Consider the following 21,944-nt stretch of genomic DNA (forward strand, 5'->3'; position numbering starts at 1 on the left):
ATATCAAAGCTGAATGTTTTTGGAAGTAGTTTTTAGTTTGTTTTTAGTTTTAGCTATTTTAGGGGGATATCTGTGTGTGCAGGTGACTATTACTGTGCATAATTACTGTGCAACTTAACAAAAAACAAATATATACCCATTTCAATGATTTATTTTTACCAGTGAAACCAATATAACATCTCCACATTCACAAATATACATTTCTGACATTCAAAAACAAAAACAAATCAGCGACCAATATAGCCACCTTTCTTTGCAAGGACACTCAAAAGCCTGCCATCCATGGATTCTGTCAGTGTTTTGATCTGTTCACCATCAACATTGCGTGCAGCAGCAACCACAGCCTCCCAGACACTGTTCAGAGAGGTGTACTGTTTTCCCTCCTTGTAAATCTCACATTTGATGATGGACCACAGGTTCTCAGTGGGGTTCAGATCAGGTGAACAAGGAGGCCATGTCATTAGTTTTTCTTCTTTTATACCCTTTCTTGCCAGCCACGCTGTGGAGTACTTGGACGCGTGTGATGGAGCATTGTCCTGCATGAAAATCATGTTTTTCTTGAAGGATGCAGACTTCTTCCTGTACCACTGCTTGAAGAAGGTGTCTTCCAGAAACTGGCAGTAGGACTGGGAGTTGAGTCCAGTCCCAGTAGGACTGGGAGTTGAGCTGCATTTACTCCTTATGCAGCATAAGGAGTAAATACAGAATATTAACCAAAGTTGTGATTAAAACACCTTTTACAAATGCACAAAAAAACCCAAAAAAGAAATCTTTCTACCTTCTGCAAAGTTCATCGCCCCAGAAAAGACAAGAGCAGCAAATTCTCCGACACTGAAACCTGCAGCAGCGACACACATCTCAATGGCCTGTGTACAGCAGGAAACAAGTCAAAAAAAATAAAAATAAAAATGTAACAGCCTCCCGATTATGACCGATATATCATTTATGTCACTGATACATCCGTAACTGAAATTAACTCAGAACAATTTGTTTATTTTTTTAAATGGTCATTCAGAATCAGAAGATTATTTACGGTGATGTTTTTGGTGGGAGTGAAACAACAATCTACTGATAAAAACAATAAAAACAAGATGTGATAATAAGAAATAACCACTGTTGGAAGCCTTATTTACTCTATCGCCTTAATCAGGTGCAGTAATTAAAGTTGAAATGAGAAACTTTGCATTTGAAAGATGCTCTTCTACTGGGCGCTCAAAATGCTTTCTTACAACAAGCATCATTCATCCACACCTTCATACATAATGTGCGCACATTTTAAATATAAATTAATATTACTGTAGCAGTATTTTTTTTTTTTTATTAAAAAGATAAAATGGCCACATTTAACAAGGCAGGACCTGCAGTTATTGTCCTTTTTCCAGACATTTATCTGGCACTTACTTTGGGGTTTTCTTGGTTGAGTCTCTCCACAGCAGCCAGGGAGGTGACAAACACCGCCGGCTGACAGTGAACCGTTTTCTGCAGCTCAAATTCAAATTCAAATTTTATTTGTCACGTACACAGTCACACACAGTACGACATGCAGTGAAATGCTTAGACAACTGCTCGTGACCTAAAGAAAAAAAGAAAAGGCTATGAATAAGATAGGAAATAAATATGAAAATTAAAAAGGGGTAAATTTAACTGGGAAAGAATAAGATAAAATATATAAATTAAAGTTAAAAAAATAAAATAACTGTACAACAAAATACACAATACACAGTATAGAAATATATAAGAATGTATGAAGAAAGCTCGTCCTCGGGGCCCTCCAGACACAGAGACAGCAGGTCGTAACCCAGGATCTTCTGGGCTACGGTGAACATTTCTTTAACGTTGGGGTATTTCAAAAGTCCTCTGCCCATGCCCACAAACTGGCTGCCCTGACCGGGGAAGAGGAGCACGGAGCAGCCGCTGGGGTCTTTTTTGGGTCTCCGCTGAGGCGCCGCGGCTGGCTCGCTGTTCGGGGGAGAAGCGGGGGCTTCAGCCGGAGGAGGGTAATCTCCAGCCGTGGAACCGGGCTTGTTGGTGGACAGCGTCCTGCTCAGAGAGACCAGCGACCTGACCTTCCCTCTGGAAGATGCTGCCATCCTGACTGCCACTGATGCCAACATGAGCTGTTCCTCATCCAGCGACGTGTCTGCGGATGAAATAAGACGCACAGCCCGCCCGGACAAACTGTAATCACCGAAAGAGTCAACTTTGCTTGAACTCAACTCTGACATCTGCTCGGCATGACACCTCACAGGGAGACGCCATGTTGTTTATACGGAGTTTATTCTCGTCTTCTTCCGGTTGACGTTCAGGCTCTTTCACGCTGCAGCGCCACCTCAGGTCAAAGTATGTCATGCTCTAATGTATCGTGTTTTTCTTTTCTGTGCTTTAATTTGTCTACAAAGTGAAAATAACTATAAGAGCTTTTAAGTATACACAGACATGCGCTTCTTAAATTTAGCTTAATTGGCTCCAGAGGTAGGAAGTAAAAAAGTAAAAAAAAACTTCCTTGCTGTACTTAATTTTTACTCCCTACATTTTTAAACAAATATCTGTAGTTTCCTCTCCGTATATTTTCAAAACAAACTCGTTACTTTGGGTTTAACGCATTTGGGGGAAGTTAATATTTCACGTCACTGCAGGCCTTCAAACAATGAGATTTGAGCCTAAACAGTGACACATGAAAGGCAGTCGCGTTTTAATCAGTAGAGATGAAAGAGCAAACCATGTACTGTAGTTTTGATTGATTTATTTTTAGCACAACACCAGAACAACCCCACGTGCCCATAATTTGCGGTACTTCAGAAAAAAAGGAGTGAACATAAAAGGGAGTAAAATGTTGTGTCAGGTAATTTCAAATGCAGCATTTCTATCACCTCAACAAACACTAACTGTGTCACAGTGTGTTGCTAGCTAAAACTCCACTTGCTGTATTTCACAGGAAGAGAAAAGAATGAGAGCTAACTTCACTCAGAGATATAGAAAGAAAGAGAAAGAAACCAGGCTGTATTTAAAGGTAAGGACTGCTTAGTGATATTTGATAAAATGTAATTGTATTTTAACAGGGACATAAAGTGCTTGTCTTACTCCCTTCTTCTAGCTCGAAATTACTTGCCAAGTGGTAAGGACCGTTCATGGTCACACGGTGAGAACATTGGTGTTGACTATGAAGAGATATGGTCAGACAGGGGAGGGGCCAGTCAGATTTATCAACTCAACCTCCTTAAAGCATGGAGAGAGGCTGAAACCAATCTCTGGTGAGCCCGGTTAAGGAAAGAGATGAGTTGGTGCCTGAGATGCCAAATTCCAACATCCTCATTCCCGCCATTGAGATAACACTCTCACACAGGCCCAGAGAGCAGATGTTGCTGCATTGCAGATGTGTTATACCCCCTGCCCAGCCGAATGACTCTCAAAAAGAAAATTTTGCAGAAAATCAATGTGATCGCTTGGATCACTGGAATTATCATCTCGATATCTCTTGTCCTTCTTTCATTTCAGACGTCTTGAAAACAAGTTTTAACAAAGTCCTGGAGAAGTGCCCAATGCTGGAGGACCTCCTGCTTTACCCCTGGCTCAGATAAACTCCTCTCTGACACAAACACACACGCATACTGAATTCACATCTTGCCATACAAATGTGATACAGTAACCAACTTTCTTTCTTTCAGAAAAAAAGAAAATTGGAAGATTCAAAATTTTCCTCACAGTAATGTTTGCATCAGTCTATCAGATGAATCCCCTCCAAGTCCAATATTTACATCAGTTACAGTGATAATGCTTGGTGTCTACTTTCAGCCACCGCAGTAGAATGCCAGGAATGAATCTCATTGAAATTGTAGTTGCATTTGCTATTTAATTTAATTGTCATGGATGATACACAGACAACCCAACAGCAAACAGAGGAAAACAATGGGCTTAAATACACAGAGGGATAAATGAGGGAATAAGACACTGGATGAGAGCACAGCTGCGAGAAATCACAAACAACAAGACCATGGGGAAGGAAAACTGAAAACACTAACATAGTCTAAGGAGCTTAGAAAGAAAACGTCTGGACTTCTTTAAGTTGCTTGAAGACGTTCAAGCAAAGTTTAAGTTCTTTTCTTCCAAGAAGGTGAAACATCTTCAAGCAACTTCAAGTCCAGACGCTTTCTTTCCAAACTCCTTAGACTACGATGACCTAGATGACTGAGAACCTTCACAGACATGAAAACACTAACATAGCACACAAGACTATCAAAGTAAAACAGCAAACAAGAGACTTTTACAAAGACACAGAGTTGACACAGAGACATGACTGACTGGGGAGAAATTGGGGAACATGGAAACAAGAGTGACTAGACATGACACGTGGGACACAGGGGCAAGGCAAAGTAACAGAAACCTAAAGCCTAAGAATATAACACAAGAAGAAAACAATAAAGAGAACCAAAAACATACATAAGAATAATCAATGAATATAAATGAACAAACACAAAACACTGGGTCACAGACTCAGTACCATGACAGTTAAATGTACATAATAAATACTTTAAATCAGATGACAATGTAGCTGACACTGTGTTTATTAGTGTGTGGTCAACCACAAATCTTCATACTGTCATCCATACATGAGGTCTTTATACAAACGATGAAAGATAATGAAAGAAACTGTTTAATTGATATGAAATGATTGAATTATATGAAATATTATGGCTTTGTCTGCCAGTGTTTTTCTGTAAACTACTTTGAACTACTGGCAGTCAGTGAAGTCACTGAAAGGCAAGATTCTATGTTGTGTTGCCGTAGTTTCCAGAGTTTACTTATAAAGCTCACTAACAGAATTCAGTTAGAAAAGTCAAGCATTTGAAGGGCGCACATTTGAAGGAATATTAACTCAATATTAACTCATTACGGTTTACATTTCCGAGTTTAAAAGTTCTCCGAAATTACAATGAAAAAGGAAACAAGAAAAATTACCACTCCAGCCGATAAGAAAGATTCAGGAGATCAAGGTAAGTAAAATAATAAAATAAAATCCTGGTAAAATCCAAATCCTAGAAATGTTGACACTGTGTGAATCATTTTTGGAGCAATTGAATCATATGTTTGATTGAAAATAGCTTTAATACAAGATGTCTAATCAAAGAAAGGTTACCGGTCTTTTGGTAAAATAATGTAATAAGTTTATTCTTGGACTCAACAGTAAAAACAGACCAACAAGTGTTGGTCCAAGATCTAAGACTTAGTAAACCTAGTATCAATTCGCACTGGTCAGTTTTTTTATCCCAAGAATAAACTTGTGATAATTTAAGCAAAAGCAATTTCAAATTCTTTGCCAAACTGCTTCCAGTCCTGATGTCGGGGACTCTTTTTCACCACTGTGTTGTTGTCGTTTATAGATTGTAAGAGGAGGACTGCTAAAAGAAAGGCCAGTCCTGAAAAGAAGACCCCAATAAAAAGGAGGAGGGTCGCTGAGCAGGCTGGTCCTTCCACCAGCTCAGATGTGGTCAGAGGAGTGAAGCGCAAGGTTGTGCAAGATGAAGAGGGCACAACAAAGAAAGCAAAGAAGGCTAAACTTCTCGACCATATGAGCGGTGACAAGGAGCAAGCATCCTCCTCGTTGGACTCTGGTAAAGGTAGGCTAATTAGTTGAATAAGGGGGTAGATTAAGTGTGGTTGCTAGGTTTAAGATATTAGTGTTTAGTGTTTGTGTCTATCATCCAGTGAGCTGATGTGCTTTTGGTGTTTTCCACATCTCCAGACTTGAACAACAAACAGGTGTGCGCAAAAAATGGCAAAAGAAAGGCCGCGGGAGACAACAGAGAGTCACCCAAGAAAAAAAAAAGGAATGTGGACCAGGACAAAAAATCAGTGGCAGACCAAAAACGTAAGTAGCAAGCAGCTTGGGTTTTATATTCAGGGGAAGGGCAAAAGGAACATTTAGGCTACAGAGGAGAGTAATTTGTGTCACAGCTGTAATAAAACAAGATTTGTTGTTTTGTCTGTTCAGGTGAATTCCAAGCCAGATATGTGGAGGAGCACCAGCTCGGAGAAGGAGGCTGCGGAGCAGTGTTTGCTGGCTACCGGATAGAAGATCGTTTTCCAGTAAGTGTTCAGATGATGGTAGTAAGACAGGCAGTAACGCAGATAATGGATAATATCGTAAACTGAGACGTCTGCTGTGTTTCCACCTTTCATTATGTCATACTGAGGAAATGCTCACCAATGCTCTGTGTCTTCTAGGTTGCCATCAAACACATTCCCAAAAATAAAGTCTACTGCAAAGTGGCGGTAAGCGTCCAACACTTGAATTAGTTTTACATTACTGGATTGAATGCGGCGTTCCTCATCATCCACTTTGTTGTAATATTTCAGGATGAAAGCGGGAAGAAGCTCTCAGTGGAAGTGGCCATTATGGTTAAACTTGCAGGTGAAGCAGAAGGGTCAGTGGGAATATCAGCACCTGTGTCCTTGCTGGAGTGGTTCGACCTTGGCAAAGAGCTGATCCTGGTGCTGGAGAGACCTGTCCCCGCTGTGGACCTGCAAAAATACAAAGAAGAAAATGGAAGAACTTTACCAGAGGACAAGGCCAAGGTAGGTTGACTGGGAGAGCCTTAGACTGTACAGCATTCAATCAAGGCAGAAAAGCATTAACTCATTATTGTGTTTTTCATCTTTTCCAGGTCATTCTGAAGCAACTAGTTGATGCTGTAAAGGAACTTGAGGATAAACACATCTTTCATCGGGACATCAAGGGACAAAACATTCTGATTGAGACCGGCTCAGATGTGCCTCGAGTTCGCATCATTGACTTTGGACTGAGCTGCTTTGTTAAACAGCGATCTCTGTATCGCATCTTCTATGGTAACATATTCTGCTCCTGCTTTTCACAGATGTAACAATTTGTGTCTTTTGTTTTAGAAGAAATTGCAATTGTGTCTGTTTGTTAGGCACTCCTCTTCACATCCCTCCCGAGTGGTACATTAGGAGCTGCTACAGGTGTGGACCCACCACGGTGTGGCAAATGGGAGTGGTGTTGTATGAAGCGCTTCATGCACGATACTTTAGTACCGCGAGGTTCCTCACAAAGAAACTGAGCATCAAGAAGCGTCTGTCCACAGGTAAGAAAACTTCACACTTCCAGATTCACTGATGCCTTGGATCACTAGAACTATCATCTTCATCTTTTTGATCTTTTCTTTCTTTCAAGAATGCCGGAATTTCTTGGACGCATGTTTAGCTATAGTCCCGGAGAAGCGCCCAACACTGGAGGAGCTCCAGCTTCACCCCTGGCTAAGATAACACACACAAACACACAATTCACACCTTATCATATAAGTAAGATACATTGTAGTAACTTCCTTTCTTTTTTCTGTTGGACAGGAATAGATAGAATGGGTCAATCTTAAAAAATAAATAAATAAATAAAAATTTAGCTTTTTTGGAGTTCCTGTAACCCCCCCAGCCATCCCAGGAAAGGGGATCTCTCTTTGAATGGGCTTTCCCGAGGTTTCTTCCCATCGATCTGGCCCCCTGGGGAGTTTTTCCTCGTCTTCATAGAGAGCTTGGGCTGGGTCAGGAGCTCCATCAAAACTGTCTTTATTTGATGACATTAAAGTCATCAAATAAAGATGTGTTTTACTTAAAGTAAAATTTGATCAAAATAAAACTTGTTTAATTCATCTTTGCTGAGGATTCTCCTTCATTACTATTTTGTTTTGTTTTTTTTTACCCATGGTGCATTTTGACAAATAAGAAAACTGAATCAGGTTAAAGTGTGCACAAAGACAGTCACACTGCAAATGATCTGAAGACTTGCATCTGTTGCTCTAACCCCCAACTAGTTTAGACAGATTTCCTGGTTCTACCAGAGGTTTTTTCCTTCAAGAAGGGAGTTTTTCCTTCCCACTGTTGCTGAGTGTTTGCTCATAGTGGGTTGTAAAAGCATAAAAGTTAATAAGAGTTATCACAGCGGGAACTATATAGCTTAAGTGTACAATTTCTACAGGACGAATTATAACTTCATTATGTATAAAAGCTCCTGTGGATAATTACTCCTATTTGTAACTTTACACAAGAGAAAGTTTGCTGTCACACTATTTATAACAGGTTGGATTTTGTCCTCTGAGTTGAGCCTTTGGTTGCAGTTTATTGAAGAATTTCCTCTAAAGTAGCTGTTGATAAAGATTTAAAGTCCTGTTTATATACAGAAATATGCTTTAGTTCATGTTTTTTTACATGTCTGCCTCAGTGGATCAGTAGAAGATCTGGCACAGGAAACTAGATGATGAAAAAAGGGTACGAATACACATATATATCTATATCTATATAGATACAGATATATATACACACACACACACACACACAGGTTGCAATGTAGTATTTTCATTTTTTCTTAGCATTTCTTTAACGTCTTGGTGCAAAAGAATACCTGCATTTGTGTGTAAAGAAATGTTACATATATACTAAAAACAGTTGGAAAAAAGAACTACAAATTTGGAAAGGAATTTATTCATGTTCTTACTCATAGATGGAGTACATGGTTTAAAAAACACTGAGGAAACAGATATGAGGCGGCTGTATCAACATAAAAACATTAATACAGTTAAAAATGAATAAAAAGTTGCACGCTTAAACTTATTTCTCTACAGTTTGTACAATTAATCCATGTAACAATAGGTTCTCTCTTAATATAGTAGTTAATTAAAATATCTTTACATAAAAATAAATTTTTAAGTACTCTCCGGTGGAAGTCTGTTGTGGCTTATGTTTCTAAATGACACAACCATAAAGCAGCCCACAGAATATACAAATATGTCTTTGATAAGTGAATGTTGGCTCCCACAATGGCCTGTTAAGTTATTGCAAAAATAATTTACTGCATAATATGTCAGATTAGAACATGTTATAAGCACAAAACTGAAGGGGAAACAATAAAAACAAAAATTAAAAAACAAATACTAAATTAAGTTAAAGGATATTTCTTACTATACTATATAATTGTATAATGTTGCGTTTGATTGCAAAAGAAAACCCACCAAGAAAAAAAGAAAGAAAGAAAAAGAGAGAATAGAGTTTGATTTATTCAAAACACATTCTTTTCTTTTATTTAAGCTGTAGCGAGATTCAAATGGACAAAAGAGAAAGAAAAATATTACAGATTTGTTTTATTAATCATGAATAAACTTTATTATACACAACTCTAAATTTCAGTTGGTCTTAGTCAGATGTGTTTTTAATTAAATCCTGCAACACTGTGCTCGCTGCCATCACTTTATATCTTAGTGTGCAATTCAAATATATACTTATTACAATATTTTTCCCCCTTAACTCTCAACTCGCGTTTTTAAAATGTCTGTGATCATATTTGTCCGTTGACTTCTGTCTGGGCCTCGAACGATTCATCAGACAGGTTGGCAGCCTCCAGCTGATGCTCCAGACTTTCATCATCGCCTCTATTCTGATCAACTCTTATCTTAAACTTAGTGATGAACTCATTACTGGCCAGCGCGCCCTCCTTTTTAGGGCATGTGGGCTTTGATAACAGCCGGCTTTCCAGTCGCTCTGCAAAGAAAATTCACAAAACATTTCTTATTTGGTAAACTTGTTAACAAATTTTAGTTCAGTTTTGCTGAAAGTTATAGCATGCATCAGGTAAGAAGTAATTGGTTTTTAAAAAGCATATACATTCCCCAAAACATTTTTATTATGTGCATTTTGGAGAATAAAAGATTGTACACAATTTCCCTTTTTAAAGTAAAAAGATTATTAAGTCTAATTCTTACTTATTCAGTAGATTAAAGTATTGAAACATCATTATTCATAAAATATGCACATTACAAAATTAAAGTTATTCAAAAATTACTCAAGTACTTACTCCAATAGTCACATTATTCAAGTACATTTAATTTTTGCCAATGTAATGTCACATAAAATCTTAATCTGAATAAGGGATTTGAACCCCACTGTCACGGCCAGGGGATCAGCAGGCCGCTGACTAGTAGTGTTCTCTCTCTTGCTCTCTCTGTCTCTTGCTCTCTCTCTCGCTCTCTCGCCAGGGCGGAACTCATGGTGGGTTCACGCCCTCGGCCCACGCCCCTCTGAAGAGGAAACACCTGGGCCTCATCAGTGCAGCCAGCATTTAAGCCAGGGAGTGGCTTCTACTCATCGCTGGATCGTTGTGTGTGACTCGCGTCAGTGCAGCCCGGCTCTGAGCAAGTTCTCTTTTGCTTCCCTGTGCAAAACCTCTAACGTGTGTTTCCTTCTGTACATAGATCCCCTGGACCCGACTCTGCATTCCCCGAGCGGATTCCCTTTTTGTGTGAGTGTTTGGAGAGAGAGTCAGAAGAGGAGCAAGTGTCTTTTCCCTACCTGGATTTCCCCGGAGCCTTTTCCCTGTCACCGCTTTGTATATAGCACTATCCCCTGCACTGTTTGTATATACACCTGGTGGAACTGTAATAAATACTGACTGTGCCTCTGAGTCCTGCGTGTGAGTCCTCAAGCGAACCGTGACACCCACACAGATGAGAGCTTAGCAGTGAAGCTCTCTCTTAAAATTTGAGTTATAAAGTCAGAAGTTATCACTGACAGAGATCCATGTTCTTTTAACATAAGAAAGAATATTTGCTGAAATTGACATTAATCCAAGCCCTTAAAACGCCATTTTGGATTAAGCATTTCCTTTTAGAAAAGTCTTCAATGAGCAGGAAGCTCCAGTACTGAAAAAGAAGCCAACATCAACTGCTAAACGTGCTAAAAGTAAGTAAGTCCCCGTAGACTCCTATGATCAAAACACATACAGTATAAAAGTTATAGGTTACAGATCTGAAAAGTAAAACAAATGTCAAAGTGCAAAAAGACTTATGGTCCCATAGAAGTCTATTCCATTTGCCTGGAATTAGGTGAACACCTTTGTGACAAATTTAATGGCTCAGTCATTTGTTTCATGTCATATTTAATAAAAGACTGACATGGTGGCATGTTGAATTGTCCATTTTGCACATATTTGGTCATTCTAAGCGTCAGAAGGGGAAAGATCATTCTGGGAATGCCTACTGGCGAAGGATGTGTGACTGACAAGTCCAGTGTGTGAAGTTTAACTACAGTCTAAGGAGCTTGGAAAGAAAAGCATCTGGACTTCTTTAAGTTTCTTGAAGATGTTTCACCTCTCATCTGAGAAGCTTCTTCAGTTCAGAATTTCTTCAGAGAACTGAAGAAGCTTCTTGAATGAGAGGTGAAACATCTTCAAGAAACTTAAAGAAGTCCAGATGCTTTTCTTTCCAAGCTCCTTAGACTACGATGACCTGAACAACTGAGAACCTTAACAGACAGTTCTTCCCTTCATTCATCATGCCTGATTTCAAAACACCAAGATGGCAGTTGTGAAAACACTCATCTTGAGTCTTCATGGGACTACGGTGAGATCAGTTATGCCTCTTATGATGCTGTCCCAGACTTCAAAGCAGTATAAAACATGTTTGCAGCCTGTAACAACTGTGCATGCGGTTATTTTTCGTTTTAAGATTTCCGTGTTTAAATCATAATAAGATTTAGTTTTAATTTTAATTAACTTGAGGTGAGTCAGATTCTTTCATTCAAGTCACTGAATGAATCTCTTGACATGTTTGGGGGTTGGTGCCTTTTGTAGCATTTTAATGCAATTATCTGACAGATTATATGGTCTACACTGTTATTAACTATACTAACACTCTGTTCCAGAAGTCTGTGCTGCAAAGAGGCAAAGTGAATACGGCACCTGCAGGAGTAATGGGGGTCATCAGTCGGTTCAGCTGGATGTTCCAGTGCCGTACATGTTGACTGGCATTCCTCAGCCTCTCCTGAACCTCCTGGAAACAAAAATCATGCAGGCATCCTCATCAGTGTTGTTTTAGAAGAGCACTAAATAAGATGCTGCTCACAAAGCCAGTCAAAACAAACTTGTTCACCTCCAGACGCTGGTGGCTTCTTTGGCGAGATGCCTGCAGATCCTGGAGCTCCTGAGAGGCAGAGTTGAGGGCTGAGGGGGTGTCCTCATCGGGACTGCCATCTGACAGCTCCTGTATGGGGCTGAGGTTTTGCATTGTACGTTGCTGCTCCTGGAGGAGCTGGAAATGTTTCTTCTTTTCATCTTCAGCCTGCAGCAACCTGAAGGAGGGGAAAAAGGGAAGAAGCAACTGAAAATGTTAATACTTCTCATGGATATATCAGATCTCCATCACAAATAAAATAATAAAGGGCCATAATAAGAGTTAGAAATCCATTGTTACCGCTCAAGCTCCAGTCTGGCCCTCTCCTCCTCCAGCCGAGCCTGGATCTCCATATTAAGGGCAACTTCCAGCTGCTGCTGTGTCAGCTCCAGCTCCCTGATCCTCTTCTTCTGTTGTTCAGCCTCCTTTTCCTTCACCTGCATCTCAGCCTGCATGCTGTCTTTTATCTATGCACACACACAGCTACATAAACAGATGCACCAACAGAGCGGTATGAACTGACCTATTCCTGAATCACCTTTTCCTGGACTGTCATAACCATTTTTCCAAATCATTAAAGACTAGGTTGAAGCCGTTGTTATGTTTTATTGATTATTTGGCTTTAGGTTTTCCAGTTTTCCAGCTGCTGCAGTTTAATGTTTGCCTGGGAAAAGAAATTTCAGTTAGTGTGGGAAGTTTGGTTAAGCTGGTGGAAAACAATACTGTTACTGACCTTTTGGATAAGATTGTCTTACCTGTGGTTTCTCTGATGTGCACGACAAAACAGTCTCCAGGCAGCTTGAGTGCCCATTTAAAGGTTCCTGGTGGTACCAAGTGATTGAAGAGAGGATTGAAAAGCCATATTAGTTTATTGTAGATTGTAGTCAGTTGGCCAAGCTTGTAATGAAAAACGGTTCATTACTCGAAGCTTTCATCACAGTCCTCTTTGGTGACATCTGGTGGACAAATATATGAAGAGCAGCTTGAGTCTGCAGCTTATAATGAACTGCTTCATTATGATTGCCCACTCTGCAGAGCTGACAGCTTGTGTTTGATGTCATGTGACAGTTCTGTGTGATATCGGGCTGATATGTTGCTTTGAACATGAATTTTTGGGGGGTGAAAAAATTATGTTATCATCAATCAATCATGTGGTCAGAAGAATCTGTGCTTACCTTGCAGGAATGTTTTAAATTTACAGATTGGGAAGTTTTTATTCAGTCTTGATGCTTTGGTGGATGTTAGCTCGTATGCAGTTTTTTGTAAAGACATGATTATACCCCTTAAGAGTGCTAAAGTGTACCCTAACAATAAGCCATGGGTCACCAAATGCATCAAATCCTGTTTAAGGAAAAAGAGACAGGCTTTTAAAGAGGGGGCTGTTACTGACTTTCAGGCAGTCACCAAAGACTTGAAAATCGAGCTCTTGAAAGCAAAACAGATCTACAAAAACCTTCTTGAAAGCAAATTTGCTGCAAAAAATTTTGGGTCTGCCTGGACTTGTATGAAAACCATATCAGGGTTTCAAAATCCCCAGAGCAGCAGTCAGATCATTGTAGACGGTTTTAAGTCAGACAGAGATTTGAATATGCTTTATGCTCGTTTTAGTTCTTCTGAACTGAAACAGAAACTGAAAGATACTCAACACTTCATCACTGAACTCAGCGATGTCCAAAAGGCCTTTCATACAGTTAATGTGAACAAGAGCCAGGGCCCTGATAACATTAGTGCCGCCTAATTAAATCTTGTGCTAAAGAACTCAGTCCTAAATTTCAGGTTATTTTTAATAAATCCTTTCAAATACAAAATGTGCCCTCGCTTTGGAAGGAAGCTGTCGTCGTTCATGTCCCTAAATCTAGTCGTCCAAACGTCCTGAATGACTTCAGGCCTGTTGCCTCACCTGAGTTTTCATGAAAGTCTTTGAAAAAATCATCAGAAATGTGATTATGGAAGAGATTGAATATCAGCTGGATCCAATGCAATTTGCGTACAGGCCCAACAGAGGAGTGCAGGACGCGCTTTTGACTCTAAATCTGATTCTTAAACATGTAGAGAGTAAAGGGACTTTTGCAAGACTTCTTTTCATTGATTTTTCTTCAGCTTTTAATACAACACAGCCCCATATTTTAATTAAAAGACTTTTAGAAGAGTTTGAAATCAGGAAAAACCTGGTTTGCTGGATTTTAGATCTTTTAACTGACAGGTCACAAAGAGTGAGAATAAATGGGGTTCTGTCTGACCCAGTGTTCTCCTCCACAGGTTCTCCTCCAGGGTGTCTCTTATCGCCCTTATTATTCATTCTCTTTACAAACATGTGTCAGAGCAGATATGAAAACAGGGCCATCATTAAATTTACAGATGACTTTGTTATTGTCAGCTTACTGAAAGAGGGTGAAACTCACCACGGTCCAATCATTGATGACTTTGTTCAGTGGTGGGAGGAGTCTTATCTCCAATTGAACATATCTAAAACAAAAGATATGGTTATTGATTTTAGGAAACAACAAAATGGGCACAGAGTCACTTTAATTAAAGGTCAGAAAATAGAGCAAGTGCAATCATAGAAATATCTTGGGACCATAATCAATGAAAAACTGAACTTTTATTGCAAATCGGTCTGTAAAAAGGGTCACCAGTGCCTTTACTGCCTCAGGAAACTTGCTCATTTCCACATTGAGCGAAAGATTTTAACTTTGTTTTCTTGTTCTTTTATTGAGTCTGTTTTATCTTTTTGTTTGGTGGCATGGTTCAGTCAGACCTCTGTCACAGAGAAAAATTGACTGAATTAGTTAGTGAGATGGTCCAGTCGTCTGATAGATGAGTCACAGGCCTGTTTAGACTCCCTGTACTCTAAACAGGTACCACAGATGGCTTAATCAAACCTTAAAAATGGTTCCCATCCTCTACGGGGTGGATTTAGCTTCTTTCTTCAGGACGGAGGTTTCTAGTTCCAAGATGCAGGACAAAGCATTATAAAAACAGCTTTGTCCCTGCTGCTGTCACTGAACTCAATAAGAATTGTTTTTGATTTGATTCACTTTGTTTAATTACTAAATATGTGTTTTGTCAGGTTTCATTAGGTGTGTGTGTTTGTGAAGGGAGGCCAAATGCTATCATTGTTCTGTAAAGCAAATTTACCTGTGGGTATAAATAAAGTAACCTTAACTTAAAGCTTATAGGAGGTTGTGAGGTCACTGCCTCCACCTGATTATGTAATTAACGAGCAGACTGGTACGTTTATATATAATATACTATAAGTTATATCATTATAATTATGTGTATATCATATTTCTTATGTACATTTTAGACCTGGGAGCAGAATTGCTGATGAACTGGTTTTTATTCAGGAACAGGCAGAGCGTCCTCTCTTCCTGGCTCCATGTCTATAATTATGTCACACACTGATTCGCTCTCACAAAATCACCAAAACACAGCACAAATCCCACCAATGATTCAATTCCTTATAAATCATTGAATCAGGTACTGAAGCAGTGACGTGCTGAATGAAGCTTCAGTCGTCATTGATCACGTGACTCTGTTCAGACAAACCAAGCCTCAGCACAGCGTTTCTGAAGCAGTGTGTTGATTTTTTGACACACGTGCCAGAGCTTCAGCTTCAAACGGGCCGTCACCATCAGAGTTGCTGGAACCATGTCCCACTACTGGCTACTCTGTTTTATTCTGTGTTAAGTTTTTGAATGTGAATTTTCTGTGTTAAGAATAACAAAGAAAATGTAATGAAGTGATTTTAAAGTTTAAACTTTGTGTTAAATCTTGTAAATCAGAGAGAGAGAGAGAGAGATGAGGTGTGGGTGGACATCAGATGATCAAATGTCAACAACCTGATTGGCCCAAGTGTGCAGATGTGACGTCCAGTGAGGGAAGGGGGGAGAAAGGGTGAGCAGGTATAAAAGTGAGGTGAAGAAGAGATTCGGGGTTCTTCCCTTTTGTCCTCTGTGAGATGAGCAGTTCAGAAGTTTGGATCTAAGAGGTTCACAGTTCAAATTCCAGCAGAGACGCTAAAAGGAGAACCACAGTCCAACCTGTGAATGTTTTTAACCCTTTGTGAAACAACAAAGGCATAAATATGATCATATAAATATTATCTACTGGGTCAGACTCATAGGATCAGGGATTAGAACTCCTTTTATCAGAGAGATGAAATCTACTTCCTGTACAGGGTTTTTTTGTGGGCCTACCGATCGACAGAAACTAGAGTCAATAAAAAAACTGGACATTGGCTCAATGTGTGTGTGGCACAGGGAAACAAGGACTGAGCGCTGTGTAGTCCCACATAAAGTCAGACACCTGGTCACCCTAGGTGGACCATGGCATGGTCTATATGGAGGATACAGACACTGCTGATGTCATGATCCTGGGTCCTTTTGACCCAGCGTTTGGTGTTTTCTGTTCTTCCTCTGTTTAGAATAGAATAGAATAGAATAGCCTTTATTGTCATTGTACAGAGTACAACGAAATTGGAGTGCCACTCCCTTGGTGCAAGTTTCAATAATAAATACAAATGTAAAATATAAAAAGTACAAAAAAAACCCAATCGTATTACTCAAACAATAGTATGTACAATATATATAGGATAGCAGCATTAATATAATGACAGTATGAGTAGCAGCATAATATAATGACAGTGACGGTATGGAATAGGTTCAATTGTTTTTGTGCTTATTTACTACGGTGATAGCTCTGGGAAAGAAGCTATCCCTGAATCTGTTTGTCCTGGTTTTATGTGACCTGTACCGTCGGCCTGACGGTAATAGTTCAAACAGTTGATTGCTGGGGTGAGAGTAGTCCTTGATGATATTGCCAGCTCTGCTGAGGTACCAAGAGTTTGCAGTGACCTCCAGGCTGGGCAGAGAGCAGCCAGTGATCTTCTGGGCTGTGTTGATGACCCTCTGCAGTACTTTCCTGTCCGCAGCTGAGCACCCTGCATACCATGATGTTATGCCGTACGTTAGGATGCTCTCTATGGTGGCTCTGTAAAATGTCACCAGCAGCCTCTCCTCCAGGTTGTTCCTCCTGAGCACTCTCAGAAAGTGGAGACGCTGCTGGGCCTTTTTAACCACCGCCGTGGTATTTGCAGTCCAGGAGAGGTCATCAGAGATGTGCACGCCCAGAAACCTCATGGAGTGTACCCTCTCCACACAGTTCCCGTGGATGTAGAGTGGGGCCGGGTCTGCTCTGCCCTTCCTGAAGTCCAAGATAAGTTCTTTAGTTTTCGTGGTGTTCAGTTGGAGGTTGTTAACTGAACACCACTCAGTCAGTCTGTTGACCTCATCTCTGTAGTCCGACTCATCCCCCCTTGAGATGAGTCCAACCACTGTGGTGTCATCCGCGAACTTTATGATGGTGTTTGAGAGATGGGTAGGGGAGCAGTCGGATGTGTAGAGCGTAAACAGGAGGGGACTCAAAACACATCCTTGTGGAGACCCGGTGCTGAGTGTGATGGTGCTGGACAGGTGGGGGCCGAGTCTGACAGACTGTGGTCTATTTGTCAGGAAGTCCTTGATCCAGAGGCAGATGGGGGTGGAGAGTCCCAGGTGAGACAGTTTCTGGACCAGGATCTCCGGGATGATATGATTGAATGCTGAGCTAAAGTCCAGGAAGAGCATTCTCACATAGCTTCCTCGGTGCTCCAGGTGACTCAGCGCAGTGTGGAGCGCTATGGTGATAGCGTCCTCGGTGGATCGATTTGTCCTGTAGGCAAATTGGTGGGGGTCCAGAGTGGGAGGCAGACCGGCCCTGATGTGCTGACAGACCAGTCTCTCAAAGCACTTCATCACTACAGGCGTAAGTGCAACAGGCCTGTAGTCATTTGGGCTGACCACAGCTGTCTTCTTGGCGATGGGGATGATGGTGGAGGTTTTGAGGCAGGGCGGGACGGTGTTTGATGACAAGGAAAGGTTGAAGATTTTAGTGAAGACTCCGGTCAGTTCGTCAGCACATGCTCTGAGAACCTTTCCATGTATTCCATCAGGACCTGCCGCCTTCCTGGGATTCACTGACCTTAGAACACACCTCACTTGATGCTCCCTGAGTGTTAGTGTGCCAGTGCTGGGGGCGGGTAGAAGTGGTGTGGCAGCTGGGGGCCTGGTCGTCTCAAAGCGGGCGAAGAAACGGTTTAGATCCTCAGCCAGCGAGGCATCAGTCCTAGATGTCGCCTGGTTATTGCTTCTGTAGTTGGTAATGTGATTGATCCCCTGCCACATTTTTCTGGGGTCGTTGTCAGCAAAGTGATCTTCAATCCTTCTCCTATAGTCCGTTTTAGCTTTCCTGATGCCTCTACTCAGGTCTGCCCTGGCCGCCCTATACGCAGCCCTGTCCCCTGACTTGAAGGCAGTGTTGCGGCTTTTTAGGAGGGATTGTACTTCGCTATTCATCCAGGGTTTTTGATTTGGAAACACCCTGACCCTTTTGTTGACGGTGACATTGTCAACACAGTTCCTGATGTACGAGAGTACAGTGTTTAGTCTGTTCTGCCGTGTGTTGTATTTTGTCCGCATTTCTTAGTTTGTGTCCTTTTATGCGTAGTTCCTGTTTTATTGTGAAGGTCTGCGTCTTATGTGAGTGTTTTCAGTTTGCCTCCCTAGTCTCGTCACGTTAATCACTCCCAGCTGTGTTCCCCACCTGTGTGAATTCCCTGTGTTCTCTGAGTGTATTTAAGTTGTGTCTTCTGTCTTAATAGTTGCTGGTTCGTCTGTGTGGTTTCCCCTCGGTCTCCCTGCATCTCTCCATATGTATTTTCCCGGACCTCCCTGCATCTTCGTTTTTGGTTTGTTTTGTTAGTTTTACCCAGTTTAGGTTTCAGTTTCATGTTCCCAGTGCCTTTGTTGTTTGTTTTTCCCTTCGTTAATAAATACTCACCTGCACCAGAGCTGCCGCGTCCTGGTCCTAAATATTCCACACGGCTTGCCCCGGCAAACCGTGACAGTACGAACCAGCCACCATGGACCCAGCGGCAGTAAATCCGTCCGAGGAGCTCCAGGATGATATCAGCTACAATGTGGAGATCCTCCTCGGGCTGTGGCTGGAGAATCCTCCGTACGAGCTTCGCCGCACCGTTGAAAACCGGCTACAACGGCTCTTTTCCGGCCTGCCATGGCTTTTGAAATCGCTTCCTCCGACCATGCAGGCTTTTCTCCAGCACACACCGCACCTTCTCTCAGCCACTCCTGCCTCGCTGCCCGACTCGCCGGATGTGATCTTGCCCGGCCCGTCGGAGCCGTCTGCAGGGAGGAAACGCCGATCGCGCCGCCGGCGCGCCACCCCACAGCCGGACGTTCGGGCTTCTAATTCGCCGGCTGTGGTGAGTGAGGACTCTTTTCCGTTTTCGGACTATGTGACTGTTCATTCAGGGGCTGTGTTCTGTGCGGCGGATGCTTATGTGAACAACGTATTCCCTGCTCAGCAGCCACGCTCTGCTCGGTCAGCTGCCCCGCAGCCACGCTCTGCTCGGTCACCAGTGTCTCCCTCTTTTCAGTGTCCAGTGCCACTTTCAGTTCAGTCTCCAGCGCCTCCAGAGTCACCTGTAGCTCAGGCCCCCGTAGCTCCAGTGCCCCCCGTAGCTCCAGTGCCCCCCGTAGCTCCAGTGCCCCCGCTACCCGTAGCTCTGGCTCCAGTGCCCCCGCTACCCGTAGCTCTGGCTCCAGTGTCACCGGTCTCACACACTCATTCTATGCAGGGAGAAAGTTTAAGTTCCAGTCAGGGAATTTCTCGCGCTTTAGCTGCTTCAGGCACCGTTCAGCACTCCAGGGCTTCCCCAGAGGCTAGGTCTCAGTCCCCAGCTGATTCTGGACCCCTGAAGTTTAAGCAGCCACCTGAGAACTGCACCATGTCAGCATTGCCTGGGCAGAGCCCGTGCTCAGTGCATTGCCAGTCGCCTTTGTGTCAGCTAGTGGCCTCCATGACTGCTGGCTTAGTGATGACTTCGTCTCCTGTCTCCGCTGGAGGGTCCGAGGGGCCCGTCCAGTCTGCAGCGCCTCCGGCTTCCACGCCGTCAGCCTCGTCTGGTCCGGCTGCAGAGCCTCCGTCTCCGGCTTCCACGCCGGCTGCAGCCTCGTCTGGTCCGGCTGCAGAGCCTCCGTCTCCGGCTTCCACGCCGGCTGCAGCCTCGTCTGGTCCGGCTGCAGAGCCTCCGTCTCCGGCTTCCACGCCGGCTGCAGAGCCTCGTCTGGTCCGGCTGCAGAGCCTCGTCTGGTCCGGCTGCAGAGCCTCGTCTGGTCCGGCTGCAGAGCCTCGTCTGGTCCGGCTGCAGAGCCTCCGTCTCCGGCTTCCACGCCGGCTGCAGCCTCGTCTGGTCCGGCTGCAGAGCCTCCGTCTCCGGCTTCCACGCCGGCTGCAGCCTCGTCTGGTCCGGCTGCAGAGCCTCCGTCTCCGGCTTCCACGCCGGCTGCAGAGCCTCGTCTGGTCCGGCTGCAGAGCCTCGTCTGGCCCGGCCTCCACACCGGCTGCAGCCTCGTCTGGCCCTGCCTCCACGCCGGCTGCAGCTAAACGGCCGCTTTCTAGGCCGCTGGCCAGGCCACTGGCCAAGCGCCATCGCCGTCATGGCCGGCCCCCGGACCCTCTTTGCCTGAGTGGCCGCCGTTGCCTTCCGCACGGTCGGCCCCCTGAACTGTTTGGACTCCTGTGCTGGCCGGCCCCTTGATCTCTTCTGTTTTGGACTCTGTTTTCCTGTGCTCTGGTGTGCTTTTTTTGTGTGTGGTTTTTTTTTTTTTTTTTTTTTTTTTTTTTTTTTTTTTTGACTCGTGTTTTTCTTGTTGTCTTTTGGCCTTCTAGTGCTCCTGTTTTGTTTTGCCTCGAGCCCTCCGTCCTGGATCCCCCCACCGCCCGCCCTGGTCGGGTTTGTTTTTGGTTGGTTTTGGTTTTCTTGTGTTGGGCTGTCTGGGGCCAGCCCTTGACGGGGGTACTGTCATGATCCTGGGTCCTTTTGACCCAGCGTTTGGTGTTTTCTGTTCTTCCTCTGTTTAGTGTTTACTCTGTTCTGCCGTGTGTTCTTGTATTTAGTCCGCATTTCTTAGTTTGTGTCCTTTTATGCGTAGTTCCTGTTTTATTGTGAAGGTCTGCGTCTTATGTGAGTGTTTTCAGTTTGCCTCCCTAGTCTCGTCACGTTAATCACTCCCAGCTGTGTTCCCCACCTGTGTAAATTCCCTGTGTTCTCTGAGTGTATTTAAGTTGTCTTCTGTCTTAATAGTTGCTGGTTCGTCTGTGTGGTTTCCCCTCGGTCTCCCTGCATCTCTCCATGTGTATTTCCCCGGACCTCCCTGCATCTTCGTTTTTGGTTTCTTTTGTTAGTTTTACCCAGTTTAGGTTTCAGTTTCATGTTCCCAGTGCCTTTGTTGTTTGTTTTTTTCCCTTCGTTAATAAATACTCACCTGCACCAGAGCTGCCGCGTCCTGGTCCTAAATATTCCACACAGCTTGCCCCGGCAAACCGTGACAGCTGAAAACATGACTCTGTCTGGTTTAGATGATAAAATGTCTTTACTTTAGGAGGCTGTGGCTCAGAGTACATTCACATAATGCCTTTGAATAAATGTAAAAAGCTTGTTTTTCTCCTGCTTTGATTTCTTTGTCCAGGTAGAAATTCTGCTTTTTGCCTCTAAAATCTGAAACAGTTTGAAACAAAGTTTGGCGCTCTAATCCTCTCTGTGTTTGTCCTTTGGTCAGATGGTGATATTGAATGAAATATTCCAGTATTCAGTAGCTCAGCAGCTTTGTAACATGTGGTTTTGCACACTGTTCAAACCTCAGATGTTTGTGTAAACAAGTGTGGAGGACACAAACTCACGGGGGGAGGAACGACATTTACTGTTGATGTGTCTGACATTTAGTCTCCATGAGTTCTCATAAGACTGAAGAACTCTGATCTCTAACATGCAGCTGTATGTTTTGAAATTATGTGTCTCATTCTCTGGACTTTACTAGACAACGAGTGAAGAACATGTAACGAATATCATCTTTAAAGTGATGAATAATAACTCTG

General features: G+C 42.8%; 3 protein-coding genes across 3 annotated transcripts; 1 reads left to right on the forward strand and 2 right to left on the reverse strand.

Annotated features, from left to right (window-relative positions):
- Positions 1-135: 135 nt before the first annotated feature.
- Positions 136-2,313, reverse strand: LOC146368779 (uncharacterized). The gene is made up of 4 exons (XM_084911686.1): positions 1,760-2,313; positions 1,402-1,490; positions 779-866; positions 136-678 (listed from the first exon to the last, which is right to left on the reverse strand). The coding sequence occupies exons 1-4, from the start codon at positions 2,223-2,225 to the stop codon at positions 548-550; spliced, it is 774 nt and encodes a 257-aa protein (XP_084767812.1). The 5' UTR covers positions 2,226-2,313; the 3' UTR covers positions 136-547.
- Positions 2,250-7,661, forward strand: LOC146368780 (serine/threonine-protein kinase pim-2-like). The gene is made up of 11 exons (XM_084911682.1): positions 2,250-2,340; positions 2,936-3,010; positions 3,496-4,991; positions 5,379-5,615; positions 5,741-5,866; positions 5,990-6,084; positions 6,223-6,270; positions 6,355-6,573; positions 6,663-6,843; positions 6,930-7,100; positions 7,190-7,661. The coding sequence occupies exons 3-11, from the start codon at positions 4,931-4,933 to the stop codon at positions 7,279-7,281; spliced, it is 1,230 nt and encodes a 409-aa protein (XP_084767808.1). The 5' UTR covers positions 2,250-2,340; positions 2,936-3,010; positions 3,496-4,930; the 3' UTR covers positions 7,282-7,661.
- A 1,362-nt stretch (positions 7,662-9,023) lies between these two features.
- On the reverse strand, positions 9,024-12,507 carry LOC146368781 (uncharacterized). The gene is made up of 4 exons (XM_084911681.1): positions 12,249-12,507; positions 11,928-12,126; positions 11,738-11,828; positions 9,024-9,543 (listed from the first exon to the last, which is right to left on the reverse strand). The coding sequence occupies exons 1-4, from the start codon at positions 12,401-12,403 to the stop codon at positions 9,341-9,343; spliced, it is 648 nt and encodes a 215-aa protein (XP_084767807.1). The 5' UTR covers positions 12,404-12,507; the 3' UTR covers positions 9,024-9,340.
- Positions 12,508-21,944: the final 9,437 nt, after the last annotated feature.

The sequence above is a fragment of the Perissodus microlepis genome, chromosome 18, assembly GCF_051167445.1.
Source record: "Perissodus microlepis isolate ML-2025 ecotype Zambia chromosome 18, ASM5116744v1, whole genome shotgun sequence".
NCBI lineage: Eukaryota > Metazoa > Chordata > Actinopteri > Cichliformes > Cichlidae > Perissodus > Perissodus microlepis.

Excerpts from the sequence above, each read along its gene's own strand:
- LOC146368779 (XM_084911686.1), bottom strand. The coding sequence starts at position 2,225 with ATGTCAGAGTTGAGTTCAAGCAAAGTTGACTCTTTCGGTGATTACAGT. Across the intron at positions 1,491-1,759 it reads GTGTCTGGAGGGCCCCGAGG|TTGAGCTGCAGAAAACGGTT; the intron begins ACGAGCTTTCTT and ends TTGAATTTGAAT. Across the intron at positions 867-1,401 it reads TCAACCAAGAAAACCCCAAA|GCCATTGAGATGTGTGTCGC; the intron begins GTAAGTGCCAGA and ends TGCTGTACACAG.
- LOC146368780 (XM_084911682.1), top strand. The coding sequence starts at position 4,931 with ATGAAAAAGGAAACAAGAAAAATTACCACTCCAGCCGATAAGAAAGAT. Across the intron at positions 5,616-5,740 it reads CTCGTTGGACTCTGGTAAAG|ACTTGAACAACAAACAGGTG; the intron begins GTAGGCTAATTA and ends CCACATCTCCAG. Across the intron at positions 6,085-6,222 it reads GGATAGAAGATCGTTTTCCA|GTTGCCATCAAACACATTCC; the intron begins GTAAGTGTTCAG and ends TGTGTCTTCTAG.
- LOC146368781 (XM_084911681.1), bottom strand. The coding sequence starts at position 12,403 with ATGCAGGCTGAGATGCAGGTGAAGGAAAAGGAGGCTGAACAACAGAAG. Across the intron at positions 12,127-12,248 it reads GCCAGACTGGAGCTTGAGCG|GTTGCTGCAGGCTGAAGATG; the intron begins GTAACAATGGAT and ends CCCCTCCTTCAG. Across the intron at positions 11,829-11,927 it reads GAAGCCACCAGCGTCTGGAG|GAGGTTCAGGAGAGGCTGAG; the intron begins GTGAACAAGTTT and ends TTTTGTTTCCAG.